We start from the raw sequence: 22878 nt of genomic DNA, 5'->3' as shown, positions 1-22878 counted from the left end.
ATTTCCCTGCTGGGGCACTTACATTCTGCAGGTGTTTTGTGATGGCGACACTGGGAAGCCTGCAACCAAAGTACGTGTCCTTCATGGAGGCCATGGGGGCATAGGCGACCAAGGAGACAGAACTAAACCTCACATCACCCTGCTTGGCCCCGGAGGATGGCTGGTTAGCCAGAGACAGGTAAGATTCCTCAGGGAAGGAACAACCTAAGACAGGCACAGTCACAAAGGGGCCATCAGGAGAGAACTTGGGGGTCAACAGAGGTGGGGCACAAACCTTCACCCCCCCAAGTTTGCAGGGGCCTGAACTCTTACCCCTGCTGAAGGAGATCTCCTGCCCCCATGGCTGTTTTGCTTCCCATGCCCAGCTCAAATCGGGACCCAGGTAACAGAGACTTGGCCGACAGCAGATGCCCTCTCACTGCAACAAGACTTGATGGAGATGTCTTGCACCCATGATGCAGGGAACTGGGGTCTTTGATATCTAAATCCAGTCTAGCACCAGGAATGCTCAGGGCCTACTCAAGAAGGCAAATAATCCTCTCCACTAATATTTACAGGGTAAAATAAGATGGTTGTTAGAGTATTAAATTTGACAGTAAAATAGTAGTCAAGTTTTCAGACTAATTTAAATTGGCTAATCGAAATAAGTGAATGTTCTAGAAAAATCAATTGTACTGGACAAAAAAGCTGTTCCTAAAGTGTTAACTAAAATTTTTATTGGTAGTTCATCTCATGGTAAAATTGTGTAACATATAATGAACCTAAAGCAGTCACATTTTAGTGCAAAAAAGTAAAATTTAAAAGCTATCAAGATTACAGCATAAAATTTCCAAAAGCCTCCTAATATTTAAACCCAAAAAGGGGGGATAGTAGAAGAATATCATGTAAGGAAAAATATCCTGTAAATAAATTACATCTAGAAAATTTTTACTTTAGAAAATTAACTTTCAATTGTAATGCTAACAGCAAGACACCCAGGTAAAGCATACATGGTGTCAAAACAAGCCAAAGGAAAATCGTTTGGGCACAAAATGAAAAAGGGTCGCAAGTCAAATTTATAGAAAAGCTTCCTTTATTAACTTTTGGTCGAGAATATGTTTGTATATTTTCAGAAAACAACTCTGAGACCATGTGGATTCCTGCAACAGAGAGGAATTGACAGGAGTACTCCAGCCATGAAGACAGAAGAGAAACAGTCCAGAGATGGAAGACGCTGACGATGCCTTGCCATACTAGCAGTCAGCAGATGTGCATCACTGCAGATTGCCCAGGACCAAACCAGAGAGGGTCAGACCTGCATTACCACCATTTGTCCACCATCCAGAACTGAAATATCATTGCTGTTATGTACACATAAAGAACTGTTGGACATAGAAATTGGGACTCAAAAGAACTGTTGGCCCAGAAAGAAACTCACTATAGACTGATTCATTTGCCTCTCAGCATAACCATTATTGCTTGTCTCATTTTAGGTTCCTATAAGTGTATTCCTAGTATCACATGAGCTCACTCATCTAGGGGAAATGATGAACAACATAGACTGAAGAACAAGAACAGCATCGATCAGACTGTCAGACCTCAGAGGGAAGGTAGAGGAGGGTGGGGATAAGGGAGAAATATCAACCAAAGGACTTGTGTGCTTGCATATGAGCCTAACCAGTGATCACGGACAACAGGGGGGTGGGGGCATGCATGTGGAGGGGTTTGGGATGGGAATGGGGGGCGGGGAGGGTTGAGGACAAATATGTGATACCTTAATCAATAAAGTAATTATAAAAAAAACAAAAAACAAAGTACGTGCCCTTGACCAGAATCCAACCCGTGACCCTTCAGTCCACAGGCCGATGCTCAAACCACTGAGAAAACCCAGCTAGGGTTGTACTCTCTTTTCTTATTCATTCTTTTTCCTTTCATTTTACTTTGAAAACCAAACCCTATGAGGAGAGTCCAAAATGAAGCAAGAGAGAGCACACAAAAATGAGAACCCCAGGTCAGAAAGCAGTCAAATGGTTACTGGGGAAGAGCAGAGAATACGTTAGCCATAGGCATGAGTCTACAGGGCTGGGTGAGCTGTAGAGGACAGGAGATTATGGACATCACTCATTCATAGGGTTGCCAGGAATCGGAGTCCACTCAATAGCACATAACACACACTCTTTCATTTGCCATACAATTGTAAGTATAATTTTATGGAAATAAATGTGGTTAATGTCATTATTATATATAATGTCATTGGAAAATATTGGTGCATTCTGTTTAACAGAATAAAAGTTACCCTCAGACCTGCTCACAATCAAGTTTCTTGTTAGAGTTACATTACATGCCCTAGGGTGGGGAAATGCTGTAAGGGTCTACAATGAGTTGGCATAAGACTGAGTGCAGCTCAGCATCCCCAAACCACGGGTGAATAGAGTTAACGCAATTTCCTATGTTATGGAACCTGTAATTCACTACAGAGGTTTATATCAACTCATATTATATATAAATGCAGTCACCTCTGCGTTGGTACAAATCCTAAACGCCAATGTACAGTGATTTTAATGGGCTAGAGCTTTGCAAAACATCATGAACTGGCAGAATCCTCCCTATGGCTACGAAATGCAATGTGCTTCTAGATTTTGGCAGGGTTTTGCTTTACCTCGGGCCTTAATGAAAATGTTTATTTCTGATCCCAGTCATCTGGATGTGGAGGTCAGAAGATAAGAACTTAAGTTTTGGGGGCTGGACACTAAGCCTACATACCTGGTTCTTTGAAAACCACTTTGTACACATCTCCCTCACCTCTCTAGCGTCTGCTTCTGACTTCCTGCTGTATTTCAGATTGTTCTCCTGAAATCAGCTGCCTCTCAGAAGATCTTTAATGAGCATGTTATTCATGCTACATCTAACACTGTTTCATCTTGAGGATTTGAACTATGCCTTTGGTTGGGATGCACCAGGAACTTCCATTCTAGACTTTCCAGTGCTTCTCAAGATTTGATGTGCATAGGAATCATGTGGGAATGTTGATAAAATTCAGATTCTGACCCAGTAGGTCTGGAATGGAACTTGAGATTCTGCATTTCTAACAAGCTCGCCAATGATACTAATGCTTTTGTTCATGAAGGATACTTCGAGAATAAGGTAGACATTTTTGTTCACAAGGACTCATCCAAGTTAATGGGAGGTATCTGATGGCTCGAGTGAAGATAGACCTTATAGATAATGGTAGTGCATGGTTTCCAGTTGCCAGTCACATTCTGCTGATGAATCTGTCTTTCCTCTCCACAGGTGTCCCTCTGGAGAGAAGCACAGGTATATTTGCCACATTTTCTCATGCGTTCATCTCTTACTAGTTTTAAGGTCAAGGTATTCATTGCATTATAGTAACACCCTTCAGCACACTTCACCATCATCAAATGTGTTTTATAAGCTTTATAGGATTTGCCCAGTTTCCTAGATTTTATATTAGAAGCAAAAATAAATGCCAAACTAAAAATAAATGCCAGAAGATGAGGAAGAATAGAGAGAGGTTACTCAAAGCTGAGAAGGCACAATTTACCAATTGTAGAATTGCTTCCAAATGTTTAATGTCAGGCCCAACAGTCTTACACGTATAAGTAAGATGCTGAATCATCAGGTAAAACTAAAGGTCATTATACTAGGATTGACAAGGAAGGGGGTTATAATACATTTGAGGATGATGTTCATCCACAGCCACTGTGACAATAAACAGAGGAAAATACGAGAGTAAATGTCTGTAATGTGGAACATTGATTCATGTGGGACAATCACATGCCCAGGTTAGAGCACAACAATGAAGCAATGTGCTACTTTGGGTCCAAATGATTCCTTTGAAAATAGCTCTCCTTTATGGGAAAGATGAGTTGGTTTCCAAAATTATGCGTTTGAAGGAAAAGGGGTAATATGTTCAAAGAGCCTAAAGTGCTGTTTTTAGGTACCTTTGATTAAAAACCTCCTGCAAAACTTAGTCATCAAAACAGCTGGGCTGAAATTTTGTTAAGAAAACGCGTTTTGTCATCTGCACAGGAAGTCCTTACCTAATGGGGAAAATATGCAATGACAAAGCACCAAGCAGTTGTGTGGTTCTGACACACAGAAATGTTTGCATAGATGTGCACCCTCACATCCATGGAGTGTGTCAGCCTTTCTTTGCACAGGAACTACCATTACACGGGTTTGCTAGAGACATAATTGACAATGTTCTATGACTGCCTAAAATTACCATTGAGATTACTCAGAAAAGGAATGTTCTAAAGTCAGTAATCCAAGAGAGGAACAAAACTTCCACTACAATTATACTGGAAATACTTAGAAGTGGTCAAACAAATCTTAATTTACTATTTAGGGAACATAATCAATTTAAACACTGCCAAGAAAGGCCAGGAAACCAGACTTCACCTTTCCTATGGTTTCATGATGGTCCATTGTCTGAATTTGTGTAGTAAAATAATGAATGATCGCCCTGCCACTACACCCTGAGAACTCTTCTTTACGGTATGGAAATATTATTGAGGAATAGTTAGTCCCAATGACATCTTAGCCCTCCCTTCCTTGCTTCCACTTTATCTCTGGGGCAGCACTCTGCAACAGACTAAAACATTAGCTGTACTGGAATGACTCCTAGGTTATTATTCTGTCACTTTACTGAGTTGTGAGGTCTTGGCATAACTGGCAGATTGTATGCGGTCCATCCCACAGTAAGATGCCTTTTAAAATGGTTTCAAAAAACATCAAGTTTGGACATGACGACTTCGATCAGCCTCCCTCAGTTTAACAACCTCAGGGTTGGGATACACATGTGAGCCTCTGACTTCGCACTGTTGCACTTCACCATCAGGCACACTAATAACTTGAGAAGAAGCAATTTTACCTCTCAGGAAAGCTACCCAATAGCTTAATTTATGGTGCAAAAGTCCTAGAAACCATACCATTTGACATTTGTCTTGAACATAGCTAAAGTTTAATTTTTAATCACTATTTAAACATGGACTATCAGTTTTGAAAATTTTTAGATATGAATTGTATGCTTTATGTATATAATATATATTTATGCATATGTATATAAAAGAGGTCCATAATCTTTTCATCTATATGCATGTATATGGACTTGTACAGTACACACATGTGTGTATGTAATGTGTTTGTGAAGAAAGACCATGTCCCACTGACTTTTGATTGTTGGCAACATAGGTTCAAAACATAAATCAGTTGAAGTAGATTAAAAATAAAGGTGGTAAAATATATAATTTTTTTTTTGCTACAATGATGCAAAGAAGGTATTCCCTTCCAAATGTTTAACTGATGTACTTTGGACAAAGTTAAAGTGAACTCTCCTCTTTCCATTAGTCTTTCCTACTTTTGTTTCTTCCTAGTAAAAATTGATAAAAATCCTGAACAAAGACAAATAACTGGCTCAGACTGGAGTGGAACAGAGAGCACCCCATCCGTCCTAACCGCTGACCAGCTCTAGACCTTGGTCAAGGGCGTGCTTTTCCTCCATGTCAGTAAGGAGAATGATAAATGATAATCACCTCACAGGTCTACTTTGAGGATTAATGATAGGAATGTAAGGTCCAAACTTCTGGTGCATAAATGACACTCACTTCAGAAAGAGTCAAAGTTTCATTTAAAGCCAATCTGGTGCTGTTCCTGGATTTGGGTAAATTGAGAATAACGGGGACATTTTCCTCGTAGTTATGCTGAAATGTATATCTACTCGGTCACCTAGTACAACACATAAATATATAAATCAATAAAGCTTTCAAAAATACATCGTTTGGGTCTGGAGCAAAGGAAATGACAATTTTTCTTGCTGAATGGTCTTTCACTCACTGTTAGGGTTGATCACTTAATCTCGGAAAAATCCAGAAAATTCAACAGCTAAAGCTCTCACCTACACCCTAATTCAGTTCGCTGGGGTCTGTATGGCTCTTTGTGTCCCTCTGCAATCTGTTCCACCTGCACCTTAATAGGTGGTCAAGTCATAGCTGGTCCCAAAACTTCACTCTGGAATGTTCTGGCCTTTTAGGCTCAAAAAGAAAGTGTTTAGATTTAATGGTTTTATGGCCCATCAAATCCTGTGTGGTAGCCTCTAATTGCATCCAGGGGCAGACATTTCTTTTAAAATCTTTTTTTTTTCTTCTTTTGACAGTTTAATAAGAATTTGCTAATATGCTGAGCATTCCTGGAACACATTAGGTGGGGCTGCATGGTTCTCTATTTGAGGTCCCAGCACTCCCTCATGTGGCACCTGTCCATATAACAAGTCAGAAGCAAAAGGATACATGCCTGCTGAATCCCCTTTTTTCCTCTTCTTTTTGACTTCCATGTTTAAACGGAGCAAAAAGAGCTAATGTAAAGGATGATCTAAAATTTATTGCAGCCACTGCGCATAAAATCAGAGAGATTTCCATGATAATGTCCTGAAAGCCGCAGTGACTAGTAAGCATTTTATTAATGGGCTCTTTGAAAATCAGAGATGCTCTGCTTATCTTGCAAGATGGAAATGTAACCTAATGAGACCACCCCTTTTATACGCTACTAGCATTTATGCTTATTATTGCTATTTCCTTCAATACGTTAATTATTTGTAGAAATGATTTGATAATCATCCCTGAAGTTTATATGAATGATAAAACTTTAAACATCAAAATCCAGTCTTAGAAGTTTCAGATGAATGTGCCTTTATGAGTAGAAGCCTTTCTATGACTGCCTAAATGTAACAATTGTCAGTTATCAAAATGCTGACTAAATCATCTACTGCAGTAAATCTCTGAATCATCGCACAATGCAGGGCAACTGCTCTCCACTCAGGGTTTCCCAGCTGTTTTCCTTCTATCTTAAGAGTTTAAAATTTTGTTTGTTTAAGATTCAAGGCCCTTTATTTTATGTTTCTGAATTTTGTACAAGCTCATCTTTTCTAACGAATTTCATAGTCTTTGGCTTGTTCCATAATTTCAAAACTAAAGGGATAAATCTATAAAAACAGAATGTTTGCAGTTAATATTTCAAGACTATGGCATAGAGCTTGCCTTTGGCTTCTTGCAGTTAACGACATTTGGAAATATCAGTAACTGACCAGGATATTATCGACAGCATTGCCTATGTGATCAATAAGCTTGAGCAAAGTATTGAACTTCTTTGCAAGCCTCCGTTTCCATACCCACAGACTGTTAGAGAAACATCCTTGCAGTTTTGGGCTCACACGTTTTCAGATGGTGGTCAGGGAGAGATGAGTTAATAAATTCACATTGCCTGGCACCCATTCATTGCTATCATCTTTGGCCACGGCCTTTGAAGCATGGCTTTTTAAATGTATGTGGCATTTATTAAACACCTATCTGAGTTTTCAGGAAATCCAGAGATAAATGCCTATCCGCTTGCTCTCCTCTAGCCCAAGAATGCAGCTGTGAGAACTGAAAACCAGAGGCACACAGCGCTCTGTCCACGATCTGTGTTCTCTGGGCTGGCATGGGAGGTAGAAGGCAGAGGATAGCGGTGGGACGTCAGAAATATAAGGAAGGCCGGTTCTCTAATTTGAATGGCCTCTCTTTTTGCATTTGATAAAATGTTAAATGAGCGCAAAACTATTACATACTGAAAAAAATGAGAAAGATCACCCACTGTTGGGAATTTTTTGTTTTTGAGTTTTCTCTTTGTGGAGGTTTTTTCCTTTGTGTTTGTCTTAGCAGCAGAACTTCTTTAAAGCACTGCTCTTTTGAACTGTAACATGCAACATAGTGGCCTCGCTTCCCTGAGATCCTTGGGTGCAAGCCCAGCCTCCTTCAGACCCTGATCTTGCTTAAGCAGCTCACTCTATCACTGAGGTAACATAATCCTAGAGAGTGAAAAGGACCTGCCACAAGAAGTGAAACCAGTTAGCGGTGAATTTCCACATAAATCAGATGTCCCAGCCGGGCAGCCCAAGGGACAGTTGTAGCCCACAAAAGTATTTGCTTTGGCCCACACATTGTTGCCCCAAACAGTGTTTTAGAGAGTTTTGATTTATCTGCCAACATAAAAAAAATAAAAATAAAAAGCCAGGAGATTGCACATAAAAATCAAGGTTTCTGGCTTCTCTTAAAATTTTTGAAGATTGGTAACTCCACATCCTCACTCCCTTGGGGCAGCAGTTGGCTAGCACCACGCTAGGGCTGCCCCCTTTTGATAGAACCTGCAATCGCAGGTTTGCTGGTATCCACCACGGAGCTTGCATTGTTGTTTTCTTACCCTCCCCTGTCTTTGGATATGTACATTACCAGGTTGGCCCTTAAATACATTACCAGGTTGGCCCTTAAAGCCGTTTCTTGAGGCTCCTGCATAAAGCTTAACAAACAAAAATATCTTCAGCTAAGTAAAAAGAGCTACTTTCATTCCCACTAAGGTGTTAACAGGGTGTACTTTTCTGAGAGTGTTTTTCATGTGCAGAAGAGAAAGATTTGGGAGACTCTGAACTCCAGGGCAAATGAAAAGTGCACCACGTTTTGGGAAGCTTTCCCTAGCATTGATCTCATGTGATCCTCACAAGAACCCGGAAAGGTAAGAGCTGTTATTCAACTAGGGCTGCCAGGTACAGCAAAGAAACATACAGGACACCCGATCATAAACGATTTGTTGTTCATCTGAAATTTACATAGCCGTTGCCATTTTGAAAATGACCAAAAGAGTAGCTTCATTGGTCACTCTATACCCACACAGCCAGGTAAGAAAGTAGAGCTCTATTCTTAGGCCCAGCTTCTACTGGGCAAGTGCCCTACAGTGGTGAGAAGAAAGGCCAAAAGCCCTTTAGCAGGGCTCTGTGAAGAAGTCTGAAGAGCCAACTTCCCATTCATTCACTACCTTCCCATCCCTCTCTGTTTCCTACTCCATCAACTCACTTGTCATTATTCCCAGAAAAAAAGACTCGTGCTCACATATTTGGGAAAATGAGACTGTGATACCACGGCTACTTCCAGAACTTTCTGGAAGCCCATTTTAATTATTCAGGCCAGGCCATTTTCTGGGGATTTGGATGAACCTCACCCACACTTACTGATCAGGCTGTAGGGGATCCTATCACCAGAGAGTTGCTCACTAACCCATATCCCTTGAACTTGGCCCCAACTTCTTCTAGCGAGGGGCCAAGGCCTTGGAAACAGGAAAACTTGATTTGGAGTCAGGTAATTAAGAGGGTGGGGGAAAAGGAAATCCTCTAAACAACTTCCACAGATTTCACACTCTCCCCACGGATCAGGCTTGCTTGAGAAGATGTCCATATTTTGAAACAATTGAGTAAATCAAGTATCAGCTGCATCAATTTTCAGAGTTTTGAGAAAAGAAAGTAATTTCTACCAAATATGCATGTTCTTACACTCTTACTTAACTTTGCTTGAAGCTATAGATAATCTCCAGTTAGCCCCTGTCTTGGTTTGCATCCTTCCAGAAGCCAACAATGAGACAAAGATGTGAGCACGAGTCTTTTTTCTGGGAATCATCAGAAGTGAGTTGATGGAGTAGGAAATAGAGAGGGATGGGACGATAGTGAATGAATGGGATGTTAATGAGCAGGTAACTTCTGAGGACAACCGCAGCCCAATTCCATGGGGGAGCACTGGGCAACAGTATTGGAAAATGTGTCAGATACTCTCATCAAAGAAAGATGGGGTCTTTCTACAACTCCTCTGCATCATTGGCTGATGGGTCCCTCCCACTCACCCACCTATCCTGACATTTCTCATTCAGCTGCCAGAGAAAATGGCAGGCGGAAAGTTGCAGGTTCTGATACAAATGGTAACTAACAAGGGATTAGATCCCAGGCATCAAGGGCATCTGCTCCAGGCACATATCCTTTCCTCCCAAGGCACCTATCTATCCCACACCCCAAACATACCGACCAAGGAACCCTCTTTGTTATGAGCTGATCTCTATTGGCTTTCAGGATCAAACTAAACATTAAAGAGACCATCAACCCATAGGTGGTAATTGGAATATAGAAGAAAACTGTACAAATGTTTAAATACTCGAGGGAGGGTTCTACTACAAATCTGGAAGATAAACCGTGATATCACAGACAAGAACCTGATCCAGGGTCTTAGATTCATCAGGGCACCATGTGTAACCTTCATTGCCAATTCCTCTGCGTTCTCATGTCAGCACATCTTTGTTCTGCCTGCTCCACCTTATCCTGATGTTTATCAAGCATCTCACTCTCTTGCAGGGATCGGGGAGGTTTTTAGCAGGTACTTAAAGTTTAGGAGACTATAATTGACAAATAAGTGGGCTTCTCCTCATAACATTTTATGGTGGGTTTTTTTTTTTTTTTTTTTTCTGGAAAATAAAGGTAGCACATGTAGTCAGGAGCCCAGACTCGAACCAAACTGCCTGGGTCTGAATCCCATCTTTATCATTTGTGAGTTGTGTGTGATCCTGGGGAAGTTATTCATCTGCTGTGTAAAATGGTCTTAATAACAGTACTACCACTATGGGCTGATACAAGGATTCGATGCTTTAATACTTGTACTTAGAATAGTGCCTGGAATAAGCTCATTGCTTGATAGGTGTCTGATAAAGAAATGTAAAGGAATCCTACAATAGATATCAAATAATGCCTCATGATTAGTGCCAGGAGGAAATAGTGTTGGATAAAATAGTCCTACTTACACTATAAAATTATAGTTTCAAAGTAAGCTTTCTTCTCATTTTTCTTTCCACACCACCAAAAATAAGAAGCACCAATCTTGAACCCATCAGAAATAAGGTGAAGAATAAGACTTGTTGCTGACTAGCTATGAAAACCTGCTTTCTCTGGGATTCTAGCTGTTTGCCCACACCTTGGGACAGTGACACTGTCAAGCATCAAATAAAGTAACTCACCCACTGCTGGAGCCTGGCGCTGGCCTTGATCACTCAGTGCCATCAGCAGGTGTGAGCAGCAGCTGCCAGCCCCTATGGCCCCTCAGGGCTTCTCTACCTCCCCCTGCTCCTGAGGGGCGATCAAGGCAGCAGCCACCACGTGCACCCATTGCTGGCGCTGGCCCCAATTGCTCCGTGCCATCAGTGGGTGCAAGCAGGGCCGGCGCTATCAGTGCATGGGAGTGGCAGTGGCGGGAGCAGGGCTGCTGGCAGACAGGGGACCAGGGGCCGTGGTGCGAGGAACCAGGCGGGTGCACAGAGGATGGGCCGAGACCCACCCCTGTACCCACCACAGCCTTGCGGCCCACAGTTCCTTTCAAGGTGCACGAATTTGTGCACTGGGCCCCTAGTAGATAAATAACTTGCAGGCTCTTGGGTATTTTACAAAGTGAGCTCTGCTTACTGCCTTCTTTTACTTCTCCTGCTTCTTTTCCATTTTCTTCACGATCCCTTCTCCATTTTCCTTCTGTTTTTATCATTCCCCTCTTACAAATTAATCCAAAGGAAATTTTTTAGACCAAAACTAAGAGGACTATAAAGTCAGGAGTAATCTTATCAGCCATAGGTAATCTCTTGTAAAGAGTAGTCAGCCTTCTTAGTCTTTAAAAATAAGTGTATTTTAGGCCCTTCCTATTCTTTGCAGCTGCGTTTTAAAATTTCTTTTAGTGTCACATTTTTTATATCACTACACTCTATGATATGACTTAAAAAAACTATCCTATTTTTAATGCACCCTCTTTTTTGCAACCTATTTCCAATTATGGGACATTTGGGTGTTTTTCTCCAAATTTCCTCCTATCCTATATAATAATAGGAATATGCAAATTGACCATACCTCCGACACACCCACAAGCCACACCCATAAGCCACACCCACCATCCAATCAGAGCGGTATGCAAATTAACCCAAACCAAGATGGCTACCACCACAGAGAGCAAGGTTTCCTAGGTAACAGAGGAAGCCAAGCTTTCTGCCTGCCCTTGCCAGGCCTAAGCCTCCACTCAAGCTACAAAGTTTCAATTATAGAAGGTAAACAAATTCAAACAAATGGCGGCAGAATGGAGCTTGAGAGAGCAGGCCAGGGTTGCCGCTGGCAACAGGGGAAGCAAAGCTTTCCACACACCCTGGCCGGGCCCACCCACTTAAGGCAACAAAGTTTCAATTACAACCCCAACACAAATGGCTGCAGGCCTCGGAGGGAGCCTGAGGCTTGGCTCTGCTCCAGGCTACAAAGTTTCAATTGTAGAAGGAAAATAAATTCCAGATACCAAGGCCTCCACTTGCATTGCCAGGGAGCGTGGCCCGCCTGCAAACCACCACAGGCCCCTCGCTCAGGCCGCCCCATGCCCCAAGGGAACCCCACCCTGATCAGGGACACCCTTCAGGGCAAACCTGCTGGCCTCTGTACCAGGCCTCTATCCTATCTAATAAAAGAGCAATATGCAGATTGATCATCACTGCAACACACAATATAGCTGCCCCCATGTGATCAAAGATCCTGCCCCCATGTGGACACAAGATGGCCACCACAAGATGGCCAGCAGGGGAGGGCATTTGGGAGGCACCTGGCCTGCAAGGGAGGGCAGTTGGAGGTGATCAACCCTGCAGGAGAGGGCAGTTAGGGGTGACCAGGCCGGCAGAGGAGGGAAATTGGGGGCAAACAGGCTGGCAGCAGAGTGGTTAAGGGGTGATCAGGCTGGCAGGCAGAAGCGGTTAGGGGCAATCAGGAAGGCAGGCAGGCAAGCAGTTGGGAGCCAGCAGTCCTGGAGGGGTCCCATATTGGAGAGGGTACAGGCTGGGCTGAGGAACAACCCCCCTCCGTGCACAAATTTCGTGCACCGGGCCTCTAGTTAAAAATAATAGGGACATGAACATCCTTGGAGAAATGTCTTTCCTCAAAATCATTACAATTTCCTTGGAATTCTTAGAAGAGAATTGACAATATCACATATAATTTATATTTCTTAAATTCTGATACACAGTGCCAAATTATTTTCTAGAATGATGATTTCACTTTACCCTCTTTTCAACAGTATTTGAAAATGCACATTTTCCTTCTAACCTCATTAAAAATTATAATCTTCAAATAATAATTTGATATTCAGAAAATAAGATATGTAGTTATAATTTACATTTATTTATTTGTGGAATTAAAATTTTTCATTTTTATGTGTCTGTGAATTTCCTATTAATGTCTTTTTCTATTTATATTATTTCACCTATTTTGTGCTAGATGTTATTTTACTTTTTCAAATATAAGGGCCCTTTACATAGAAAGGACATTAACCCTTTGCAGTGTCACATACTTTTTTTAAGTTTGCCATTTGTTTTCATTTTTATAGAAATTTTAGAGCATGGGAGTTTCAGTTTTTTATGTGGCTTTGTTTGCTTTGAATTTAATGGTTGGTGTCTATGGCATGCTTGGGAAGGCCTCTGCTATCCCAACTTTAAATAGACAGATATCCACTTAGTATTTCCCCCTCCCGCCCCACCTCCCTTTTTTTCTTCTCCCTGCCCATATTTCAGAATTGCCATAGACAAATGGCAGGGCTTCAAGGCCACTTATCTGTGTGTGGTCCTAGCTACAGGCTCAGACCTAAGTGTGTCCAGTACAACCTCACTGTGTCATGCTGATATCCCTGGTAGAATTCTGTGGAAGACATTCCAAGGAGGGAAATGAATCCACAAGATCTTTGATTCTTAGAACTAAAATGCTTTAAAATAGCATTTTGTTCCTGCTCTTCAGACATGAATTACCTGCCCTGCTTAACATAAAAAAAAGTCAGATAGAATTCATTACCAACTTTATATGAGTTTCTGAAGCAGAATGTGGGGAGATTAACCATTGTGCATACCTTCTCAAATGTTCATAGTCACTGGAAGACTGGGAAGTTAATAAATTAGCCCTAATAAGAAATTTATTTACATCATATTTGAATCTGTCATTACTCCCTCCTCCTAAGGCAGTTGGAAATACTCTATTGGGAATATAACCCATTGGCAAAAAAACAACCATGGTCCAAAATCATAGCTGAAAACAACCAATCAGGTCGCTGCATTTGCTCTTTCATTGTGAGAATCTCATGGGTTTGGGGAAAGCAGTAAGGGCTTTGAAAAAAAGGTAGCCAGGAAGTTGAATCCCATCTCTGACACTACCTAGGTGCATGACCCAGGGTGAGTCGATTTCTCAGACCTCCATTTTCTGGTATGTTGATATTAATACTCATAATATACTAGTAAATAAGAGTAATTGAGCCACTACTCCATGTCAGGCATTGTTTTAAGCACTTTACATGTGTAACCCAAGGAGGCAGCTACTATTTTCATCCCCATGTTACACCTGATAAAACCAACGCACAAAGAGCATGTTGCCCAGAGTCACAGTTAGAATGTAGAGGGGCACGATGTGCAAGATCAGGCATTTGATGGCAGAGTGATGAGCTCAATGTTTGTGACTGTAAACACATTGAGGGAAGTGTTTGCTCAGTGCATACGGAGAAGAGTCACTTTGGTGGGACCTTCTTCCTACCTCGCACAGTTGCAAGCTCCCCATCCACGTGAGCCATGCACTGCATGGCCGTGGCCCCCACGCATATTGGCATGCTGACTCGTTGACCTAAAACAGAGGTCGACAGGTCTATTTCAGCAACATTCCGGAGCATCCGTGGATACAGCTTCCATCTAGAATTAAGAGAAAAAAAGTCTTAGAATTTTGAAAGCGTAACTAGAGCTTTCAAAAGCATAACTAGAGCTTTGACATTATGTGTTAGTCAAAAAGAGAACATTTTCTTCTATTGAAGCACATTATAGAGCTAAAGGAAAAGGGACAATTGGGATGTCTGTTAAGATGGAAAGTTAGCAATAAGATAATAATGAATTCCTCAAGCCATTGATCCCAGTGAGGTATATTTGACACACGATAGAATTTGCCCATTTGAGTGTAAAGTTTTGTGAGCTTTGACAAGTGCATGGTCATATAACTGCAAGAACAATCAAGATTTACAACAGTTTACCATTCTGAAACATTTCCCTATTTCCTTTTGTAGTGAAATCCTCCCCTTACCCATCTCTGAACAACCACCAATCTTTTTTTTTTTTTTGTCCCTATAGCTTTACTTTGCAAGAATAGTGTATAAATAGAATCATACAGCATGTGGTCTGTGAGCCTGGCTTCTTTGACTTAGCATAATGAATGCATTTGAGATTCTGGCATGTTGCTATAAGCATCAGTAAATTGTTCCTTTTGGTTGGTGAATAATATTCTGTGGTAAGAAGATTACACCATTTGTTTACCCATTCTCTTGATAAAAGACATTTAGGATGTTTTGAATTTGGTACAATTATAAATAAAGTCACAATGAACAGTCACTTAAATTTTTGGGGTGAACATAGCTTTCATTTCACTTCCTCCAAGCCTTCTGAAGATGGTACAGGAAGGCATGGAGGTCAGATTATAGTTTAAGAAGATGTGCTGTGGCTACTCTGTCATATACAATGTGTGTGGGTTTTTCCAAAATCTTTTTTTTTAATATATGTGTTTATTGATATCAGAGAGAGGTAGGGAAAGGGAGAGAGAGATAGAAACATCAATGATGAGAGAGGATCATTGATTGGCTGCCTCCTGCATACCCCCTACTGGGGATGGAGCTGGCAACTCAGGCACGTGCCCTGTCCAAGAATTGAGCTGAGACCTCCTGGTTCATAGGTCGAAGCTCAACCACTGAGCCACACCAGCCAGGCTTTTTTCAAAATCTTTAAGCTGAATTCTGTATCCATTGAAGTATGCTGATGAGGGAAAATTTTTTTTCAGTTTAAAATTGAATATTTTCTTAAAAAATATCATGTGGCAGAGACTGGAGTTTTTGACTTAAAGAAATTTTGACTGCTGAACATTATCTTAAATGCCTTTTTCTGTGATTGTTTTGTGTTGCAATAAAAATACCAACAACCACGAACCAAAACATCACTAGTGAAATTTACAGGAGAGGTACTGGTCTTTTCCTCTTGGCAAAATTTATATCTTGCATTTGTTCAAGATTATTTTATTCCTCATTAGTAACTGATTTCAAAGGAAGAAAACACAGCCCTATTCTAATGAGCTCTAAGACAGTAGTGTGAATACACAGGCATCCATACCTACCAGCGCTTACCTTTCATTACCTAGATCTACCTCTGCTCCCAGGGAGATCAAGGATTTTAGTCAATAGAGTGAAGTGTGATTTAGTAATGGAGTAACCAAAATAAATCGAACCTCCATGGTCTTAAGTGAAGCCTACTTCCTATAGCGGAAGGAGAAATTCCGCCTTCATGTTGCTTTGAGAAATAGCTAACGGTCTGTAATCCAACCCTCCAACCCTCCCTCACCTAATGAAGTGAAAACATCCAGCCCCTGCAAAGCATAATAAAGAAGTTTTACTGTGCGATTTCTCTGCATCCCTTTGAACATCGTGATTTTCCGTCACAACACATGCAACGGCTGCTGGAAGCCTTTTCTTCTCCACTGACCCTCTCAGCATGATTCTTTGATCTCGGTTTAGAAGCGGGGTGGAGGGGGACAGAAGCCTGGAAGAGAGTTTTTATTACCCATCATCTCTATGCGTATTATTTGAGGGAGAGAAAAGGATTTTAATAGCAGCCACTGCAGTGCAGGCCTTGGGAGGCATTCATATTTACTTAGAGCTGCGGGAACAATGGGAGCTTTTATGAAGCACACACATAGAGCTGCGGGGCATCAGGTGTGTGCGTGTGTGTGTGTGTGTGTGTGTGTGTGTGTGTGTGTGTGTGTGTGTGTGCCTGTCTATGGACTGAGGGGCATTTTCAACTGTCCAATTCTCCCTTGTAAGGCAAGGTCCAATTCTATCTCAGGCAGCAGCTTTACCTTTGTCCACATGGTGGCGCAGTCACTTTAATAACCGTGTGTTCCCGCTTCCCTACACATTATTTTTCTGTTCTGAGGATGACATTAGAGAGACTTGTCAACCAAGGCACCAAATGCAATTCCTAGACAAAATTAGATTAAAAGGCAATGGAGTGGGAAAATGTATGCTCTCAAAAAAGTCCTCCACATTTTGATATTTTCCAAAGAGCAATTGCAATTAACTTTGTCAGTTTCAGTAACTTTGCAAGCCCCACCAACCCCCACCCTCAATTGAAGTGATCCCCCCTTGCCAAAAAAAATAATCTTACATAAAATAGGAGTTGCCCTGACCAGTTTGGCTCAGTGATTAGAGTGTCAGCCTGTGGACTGAAGGGTCCCGGGTTCGATTCCCATCAAGGGCATGTACCTTGGTTGCAGGCACATCCCCAGTGGGGGATGTTCAGGAGGCAGCTGATCAATATCATCTCATTGATCTCATTTCTCTCATCGATGTTTCTAACTCTCTATCCCTCTCCCTTCCTCTCTGTAAAAAAATCAATAAAATATATTTAAATAATAAAATAAATAAATAGGAGTTGACTATAACCTTGGGCTGCGCTCTTCTAAGACCTTCACATTGGAAAAAGTATATGAATATTGATAAAACAATTGAACAAACTGAATAATAAACCTTTTTTAAAGGATGGAAAAAAGATGCCCGAGTAAAGGAAGTAGGGTAAAGGTGGGGGATCCTTTAACAGGGCTTTTGACCCACATTTCACAACCAATAAGGGCCTCAAATTTAACAAAAAATCAGCTGACATACACACAACCCAAAAAGGTGACTCTATTGAAGGAAGGCAGCTGTGTGCTGTTACTGAATCCCACCAACTGAGCAGAGTGAATTAATGTTTTATAAATCCTGTAATGATCCTATTGCATTCTAATTTCTACTCTAAGCATTTAAAACATAATATCCTATATAATAAAAGGTTAATATGCAAATTGACCCTAATGGTGGAATGACTGGTCGCTATAATGCGCACTGACCATCGGGGGCAGATGTTCAATGCAGGAGCTGCCCCCTGGTGGTCAGTGTGCTCCCACAGGGGAGCTCTGCTCAGCCACAAGCTGGGCTGATGGTTGCGAGCACAGCAGCGGTGACAGGAGCTTCTCCCGCCTCCTCAGCAGCACTAAGGATGTCTGACTGCAGGCTCCTGGACTGCCAGAGGGACGTCTGACTGCCTGCTTAGACCCAATGCCCAGAAAGTGGGCCTAAGCTGGGAGGTGGACATCCCCCAAGGGGTCCTGGACTGCGAGAGGGCACAGGCTGGGCTGAGGGACGCTGTCCCAAGTGCATGAATTTTCATGTACCAGGCCTCTAGTCCTATATAATAAAAAGCTAACATGCAAATCGACTGGAACTACCAGTAGCTATGATGCACACTGACCACCAGGGGGCAAATGCTCAATGCAGGAGCTGTCCCCTGGTGATCAGTGTGCTCCTATGGGGGGATCACTGCTCAGCCAGAAGCCGAGCTCATGGCTGGCAAGTGCAGCAGTGGTGGTGGGAGCCTCTCCCACCTCCACAGCAATTGGACATCCCCCAAGGGCTCCAGGACTGCAAGAGCGCAGGCTGGGCTGAGGGACCCCCTCCCTCCCTGAGTGCACGAATTTCGTGCACTGGGCCTCTAGTATATATATAAAACATATCACAATTTTTATAACTTTATTGTTTACCATTCATTTTTTTAATAGTTTCTGAGGTCCTGGAATCTCCTGCAATTGGTGCATGATGTGTGTGTGTGTGTGTGTGTGTGTGTGTGTGTGTGTGTGCTTGTCAACACTTGTCTGGATAAGGAAACCACAGCTTTGGGGTAGAGTGGGGAAGTAGGAGGGAGAGGGGAAGGGAGAAGGGAGGAAGGGAGGGAGAAAATAGAGTTGGGATATGAAATCTCTTTCCATGTGAATCCTCAAAAACAAGAGACAATTAGCTGCTTTTCATCATGCAAGAGCAAAAAGTAACATACCCAATTTTGCAAACTAGCTAAATGATTCTGTGACATTTATGCCTTATGAAAAAATACTGAAAATGCCACTGGTACGTTTATGTTGCTGCTCAGGTATTAAAGAGAGAATGATATCACGTTTACCATCTGTTATTTTAAAGTGTCAATAGTGATGCAAAAAAGAATGAGAATAGCTTCCTTTTCTAACATCATGAAACTTCTAAATGCTCAAATTGTAGAATTATTTTCCACCAGTGTTAATTTCACAAGAAGACACAAAATATGTGCAGATCATGGTTAAAAAGGATACACAGAGATAATGTGTAAAAGAATCAAATTACTGTTCTTTTTAAAATGAACTCCAATGGAGTCAGATCATGTAGGATATAGCAAGCTGACGTCTACTCTGTTCTTGTCCTGTTTGCAATAGAAAACACTGTTTTGAGTGGTTCTTTCTATTTGTCTTTATGTGTCCTTTTGTTGCGGGTGGGGAGGCACAATAATATTAGAGTCCCAAGTCTTATCCAGAAATTTCTCCAAGCAACTGCTGGGTCACATAAGTGGCACATGTCCCCAGAACTCCAAAATGTGGTTGTCAGAGCTAAGTGCAGAAAGGTAAAAGCTGTCACTGAGAATGACCCTTTGTTGTACTTGTGGGAGAGGAAGATGTAAAAATGTCATAAATGCCTTTAAAGTACCCTGCTATTGTGTCACAACAGGCTACGATGTGAGGTCTGGTTGATTTGTAGTCTTCGTTTAAGTCAGAATGAGAGATTTCAAATTGATTCCCTTCATCCCAGGAACCCAAAGCCACCACAACCCTGGCAGAAAATCTATTCTTAATTTCACGTGATCAGCTCGATACAGGGTGAGGGATGAAGGGTCACCCATTCAGTTACACAACAAAAGAGGAACTGAGATGTTAGATAGGCAATGGTCTCTAACATTCGTTGCAAAATAACTCAAGTGGTTGATAATAAAACAGCATGCGCCATCCTCCACAGAAAGTGAAATATATATATATATACACTGAGTGGCCAAATTATTATGATCTCTGAATGCATAATAATCTGGCCACTCAGTGTATATCCTATATAATAAAAGGCTAATATGCAAATTGTCCCCTCAACCAAGAGTTCGACCAGCAGGCAGGCCAGCCAACCACCCATGTCCCCTCCCCCTGGCCAGGCTGGCTGGACCCCACCCATGCACGAATTCATGCACCAGGCCTCTAATATATATATATATACACACTGAGTGGCCAGATTACTATGCGTTCAGAGATCATAATAATCTGGCCACTCAGTGTGTATATATCCATGTTTTCCCTTTTAAAGTTGAACAGAAGAGAACGATCCAGGTTTGTTGGAAAGGTAGCAGAGCAAACTCATTCCCAGTATCTGTGTCCTGTCCCTAAACCACTCAGCACACACACAGGCTATGAAGACTCACGAGAACAGAGCACCACGTGGTTCACACAAGCGGTGAGGTCCAGTTCACAGCTTGGAAGCACCACACACAGCCTTTTATGGTTCACACAGTTTCTGGAATTCCTAGGGTTGCAGAGGGGGTCCGTCTGCTTTGCTGCACACCTTGGCTCCCTCTCAGAGGCCTCCATGGGGCCAACTGTTTTGGGTCCATTTTGCACCCATGCAACCCACCAGCATTATGGAGGCCAGGCCCATGTGTGTCCATGGGAATGTAAGATCCCCTGGACAGGAACTTTCTCTGTCTGGCTCATCGCTCTGGCCTCAGCATGTAATACGGTCTAGCCCAGTGATGGCGAACCTATGACACGCGTGTCAGCACTGACACGCGTAGCCATTTCTGATGACACGCGGCCGCATGCCGAGGATGAAACATTTGCTGCTCCTGAGGATGAAACATTTGCGACTAGAGTCTTGAAGTTAGTTTTTTCCTGAAAGTGACACACTACCCGAGTTATGCTCAGTTTTTTGGCGAAGTTTGACACACCAAGCTCAAAAGGTTGCCCATCACTGGCTAGCCCATAGAGGTCCCTAATAAGTGTTGGTAGTTTAATTAACTAGCATGGGTTGAGGGGAGATAAAGGAAGAGGAAGGCTGTACATAAATGGAATAGGTGGTCACCTGAGCATTGTGCCTTGCCATGGTGGGCAAACTGCGGCTCGCGAGCCACATGCAGCTCTTTGGTCCCTTGAGTGTGACTCTTCCACAAAATACCACGGCCTGGGCGAGTCTATTTTGAAGAAGTGGCATTAGAAGTTTAAGTTTAAAAAATTTGGCTCTCAAAAGAAATTTTAATCGTTGTATTGTTGATATTTGGCTCTGTTGATTAATGAGTTTGCCGACCACTGCCTTAAGGAATGCTAACAGGCACCAACTCCATAAGCCTAAAAAGGGCCTGGCATTTCCTTGGTTAAAGTGACCTATTTGGGTTAAGGTGCTGTCTTCAGGAGACAACTAATAAGCAAACTACATTACCTGGTGAACAGAGTTGGCGTGGGCCCAGCAAGGGCCATCTTCCAAGAGCAGAAAACTGAAAGGGCCCAAGTATTAATGATTGAAAAAGATGCAGAATTGTAAGCCCCTCCTCTACCTTTAGCCAACTTTTCCCTCCCCACGGCTCTTCCAGCATTTTTTCAGCTCATTTGGGTTCGAAGGAAGATCTGAGACAAAGTGAAGGCTGCCAGAGGTTTGGGGGAGGCCCCAATGTGCACCCCATTCTCAGGCTCCTGCACTGATTTGCAGGTGAGTCTGTGCTGCTTGCGAGGGAACACCTTGGTTAGAATGGTTTCATTTCTCCTCATTTGTACACGGAAAGTGATTTTGAGTGGTTTTGCTCTAGACTAAAGAAAAAAAAAAAATCAAGAAGAAAGGCAGATTCTTTCCCCTGGATATTTTCTTCCCTTTTCTATTTAATTTATCACCATCAATGAGCACCCCAGACACTCATTGGCTTTACTAAAGGCTCTCATGTAAAACGGATGAGCCTGAAAGAGTGTGTATTCAGGGCTCTTCTCCCCTCCGCGAGCAAATAAACCATTTTTGTAACTGCTGAGAGATAAAATGCTCTTTTAAAGTTATTTTCCTTTCTGTTTTTATTACAAGCAGAAAACATAAACCATGGCACTCACCATCCTGCGCTTTGAAATATGAAAGTTAAGGGAAAACTGACTTGGGAAGAGAGAGATGAAGCTCTTTGGAGCAGAGATGAAACAGCAAAGTTGAAAGATTAATGCTCTATAGACAAATTGAAATCTAAAGTGAAAGTTTAGACAACAGTCATCAAAATGAATGATAAGAGGCAAGCCAGCAGGATGGGAACATTTGAGGCAACAATCTGTTCTGGCTCAACCAGAGAAGATGATTATCTCGCATTTAATGTCTTTCCTACACTGTGAGCAGACTCTCGCCGTCCTACTCAGAGAAAAAGACAATGGGGCGGTCACAATTTAGCGCTGCTTTTTTACACGTGGTTAAATTAGTTATCCACATAATTCCAAGTGGGGAAACTTAAAGTTGGCTTTTTCAGTCAATCGTTCAATATTCCCAGGCTTAGAATAGTTTAAAACAATTTAAAAGCCCAAGGTTTCTCCCAATCCCAAGATTTTCCCCTTCTCTATTAAGCATAGACAAATAATTCCACATCATTGACATTAAAACTAGGAGAACTTATTTTTGGTAGCGTGTCTTTGTGTAATTTTAAAACATGATTTAAAAATAAATATGTTTTCTTACCTGGAAAATGCCGCCATATTATCAGCCAGGGTTTCCTGATCATTTGCTCCAGACCTGTAATAGTCATATATAGACTTCTGAAGAATTGACTTAGCATGTTGTTCATAATCGCTGATACAAACTAGCCGGGTGAACATTTTCACGGGTTATTGCCAGCCCAAGGTTGGTTTTATTTGTTTTCCTGTGTTGCCTTCTACATCTTGACAATTCTGTTATTTGTCAATTATTAATAGACGTTTTCCAAAGTTCAGATTTAGTTCTCTGGTGTTACATTAAGTGAGCAAACATATGCTTAGACTTTGAAATTTCATTTGAAACGATCAGCCAAAGAAGAGCAACGCCTGTCCTAAGCCACGAGAATTGGGGTTAGAGAGCAGCAATTTCTGTCACATTAAAAAGG

At 41.9% G+C, this 22878-nt stretch overlaps 1 protein-coding gene across 1 annotated transcript in view; it reads right to left on the bottom strand.

The window, feature by feature from the left end:
* The window catches only part of HAO1 (hydroxyacid oxidase 1), a 57734-nt gene extending 35119 nt beyond the window's left edge, over positions 1–22615 (bottom strand). Inside the window, exons 1-2 of the mRNA XM_008141077.3 lie at positions 22479–22615; positions 14423–14574 (exon numbers count right to left, since the gene is read on the bottom strand). Coding sequence (XP_008139299.1) covers positions 14423–14574; positions 22479–22615 — 289 coding nt within the window. The remainder of the gene's footprint in view (positions 1–14422; positions 14575–22478) is intronic.
* Between the last annotated feature and the right edge of the window lie 263 nt (positions 22616–22878).

The sequence above is a fragment of the Eptesicus fuscus genome, chromosome 12 (assembly GCF_027574615.1).
Source record: "Eptesicus fuscus isolate TK198812 chromosome 12, DD_ASM_mEF_20220401, whole genome shotgun sequence".
NCBI classification, from domain to species: domain Eukaryota; kingdom Metazoa; phylum Chordata; class Mammalia; order Chiroptera; family Vespertilionidae; genus Eptesicus; species Eptesicus fuscus.
The sequence above is the reverse complement of the archived record's forward strand: the minus strand, read 5'-3'. Positions and strand labels throughout refer to the sequence as shown.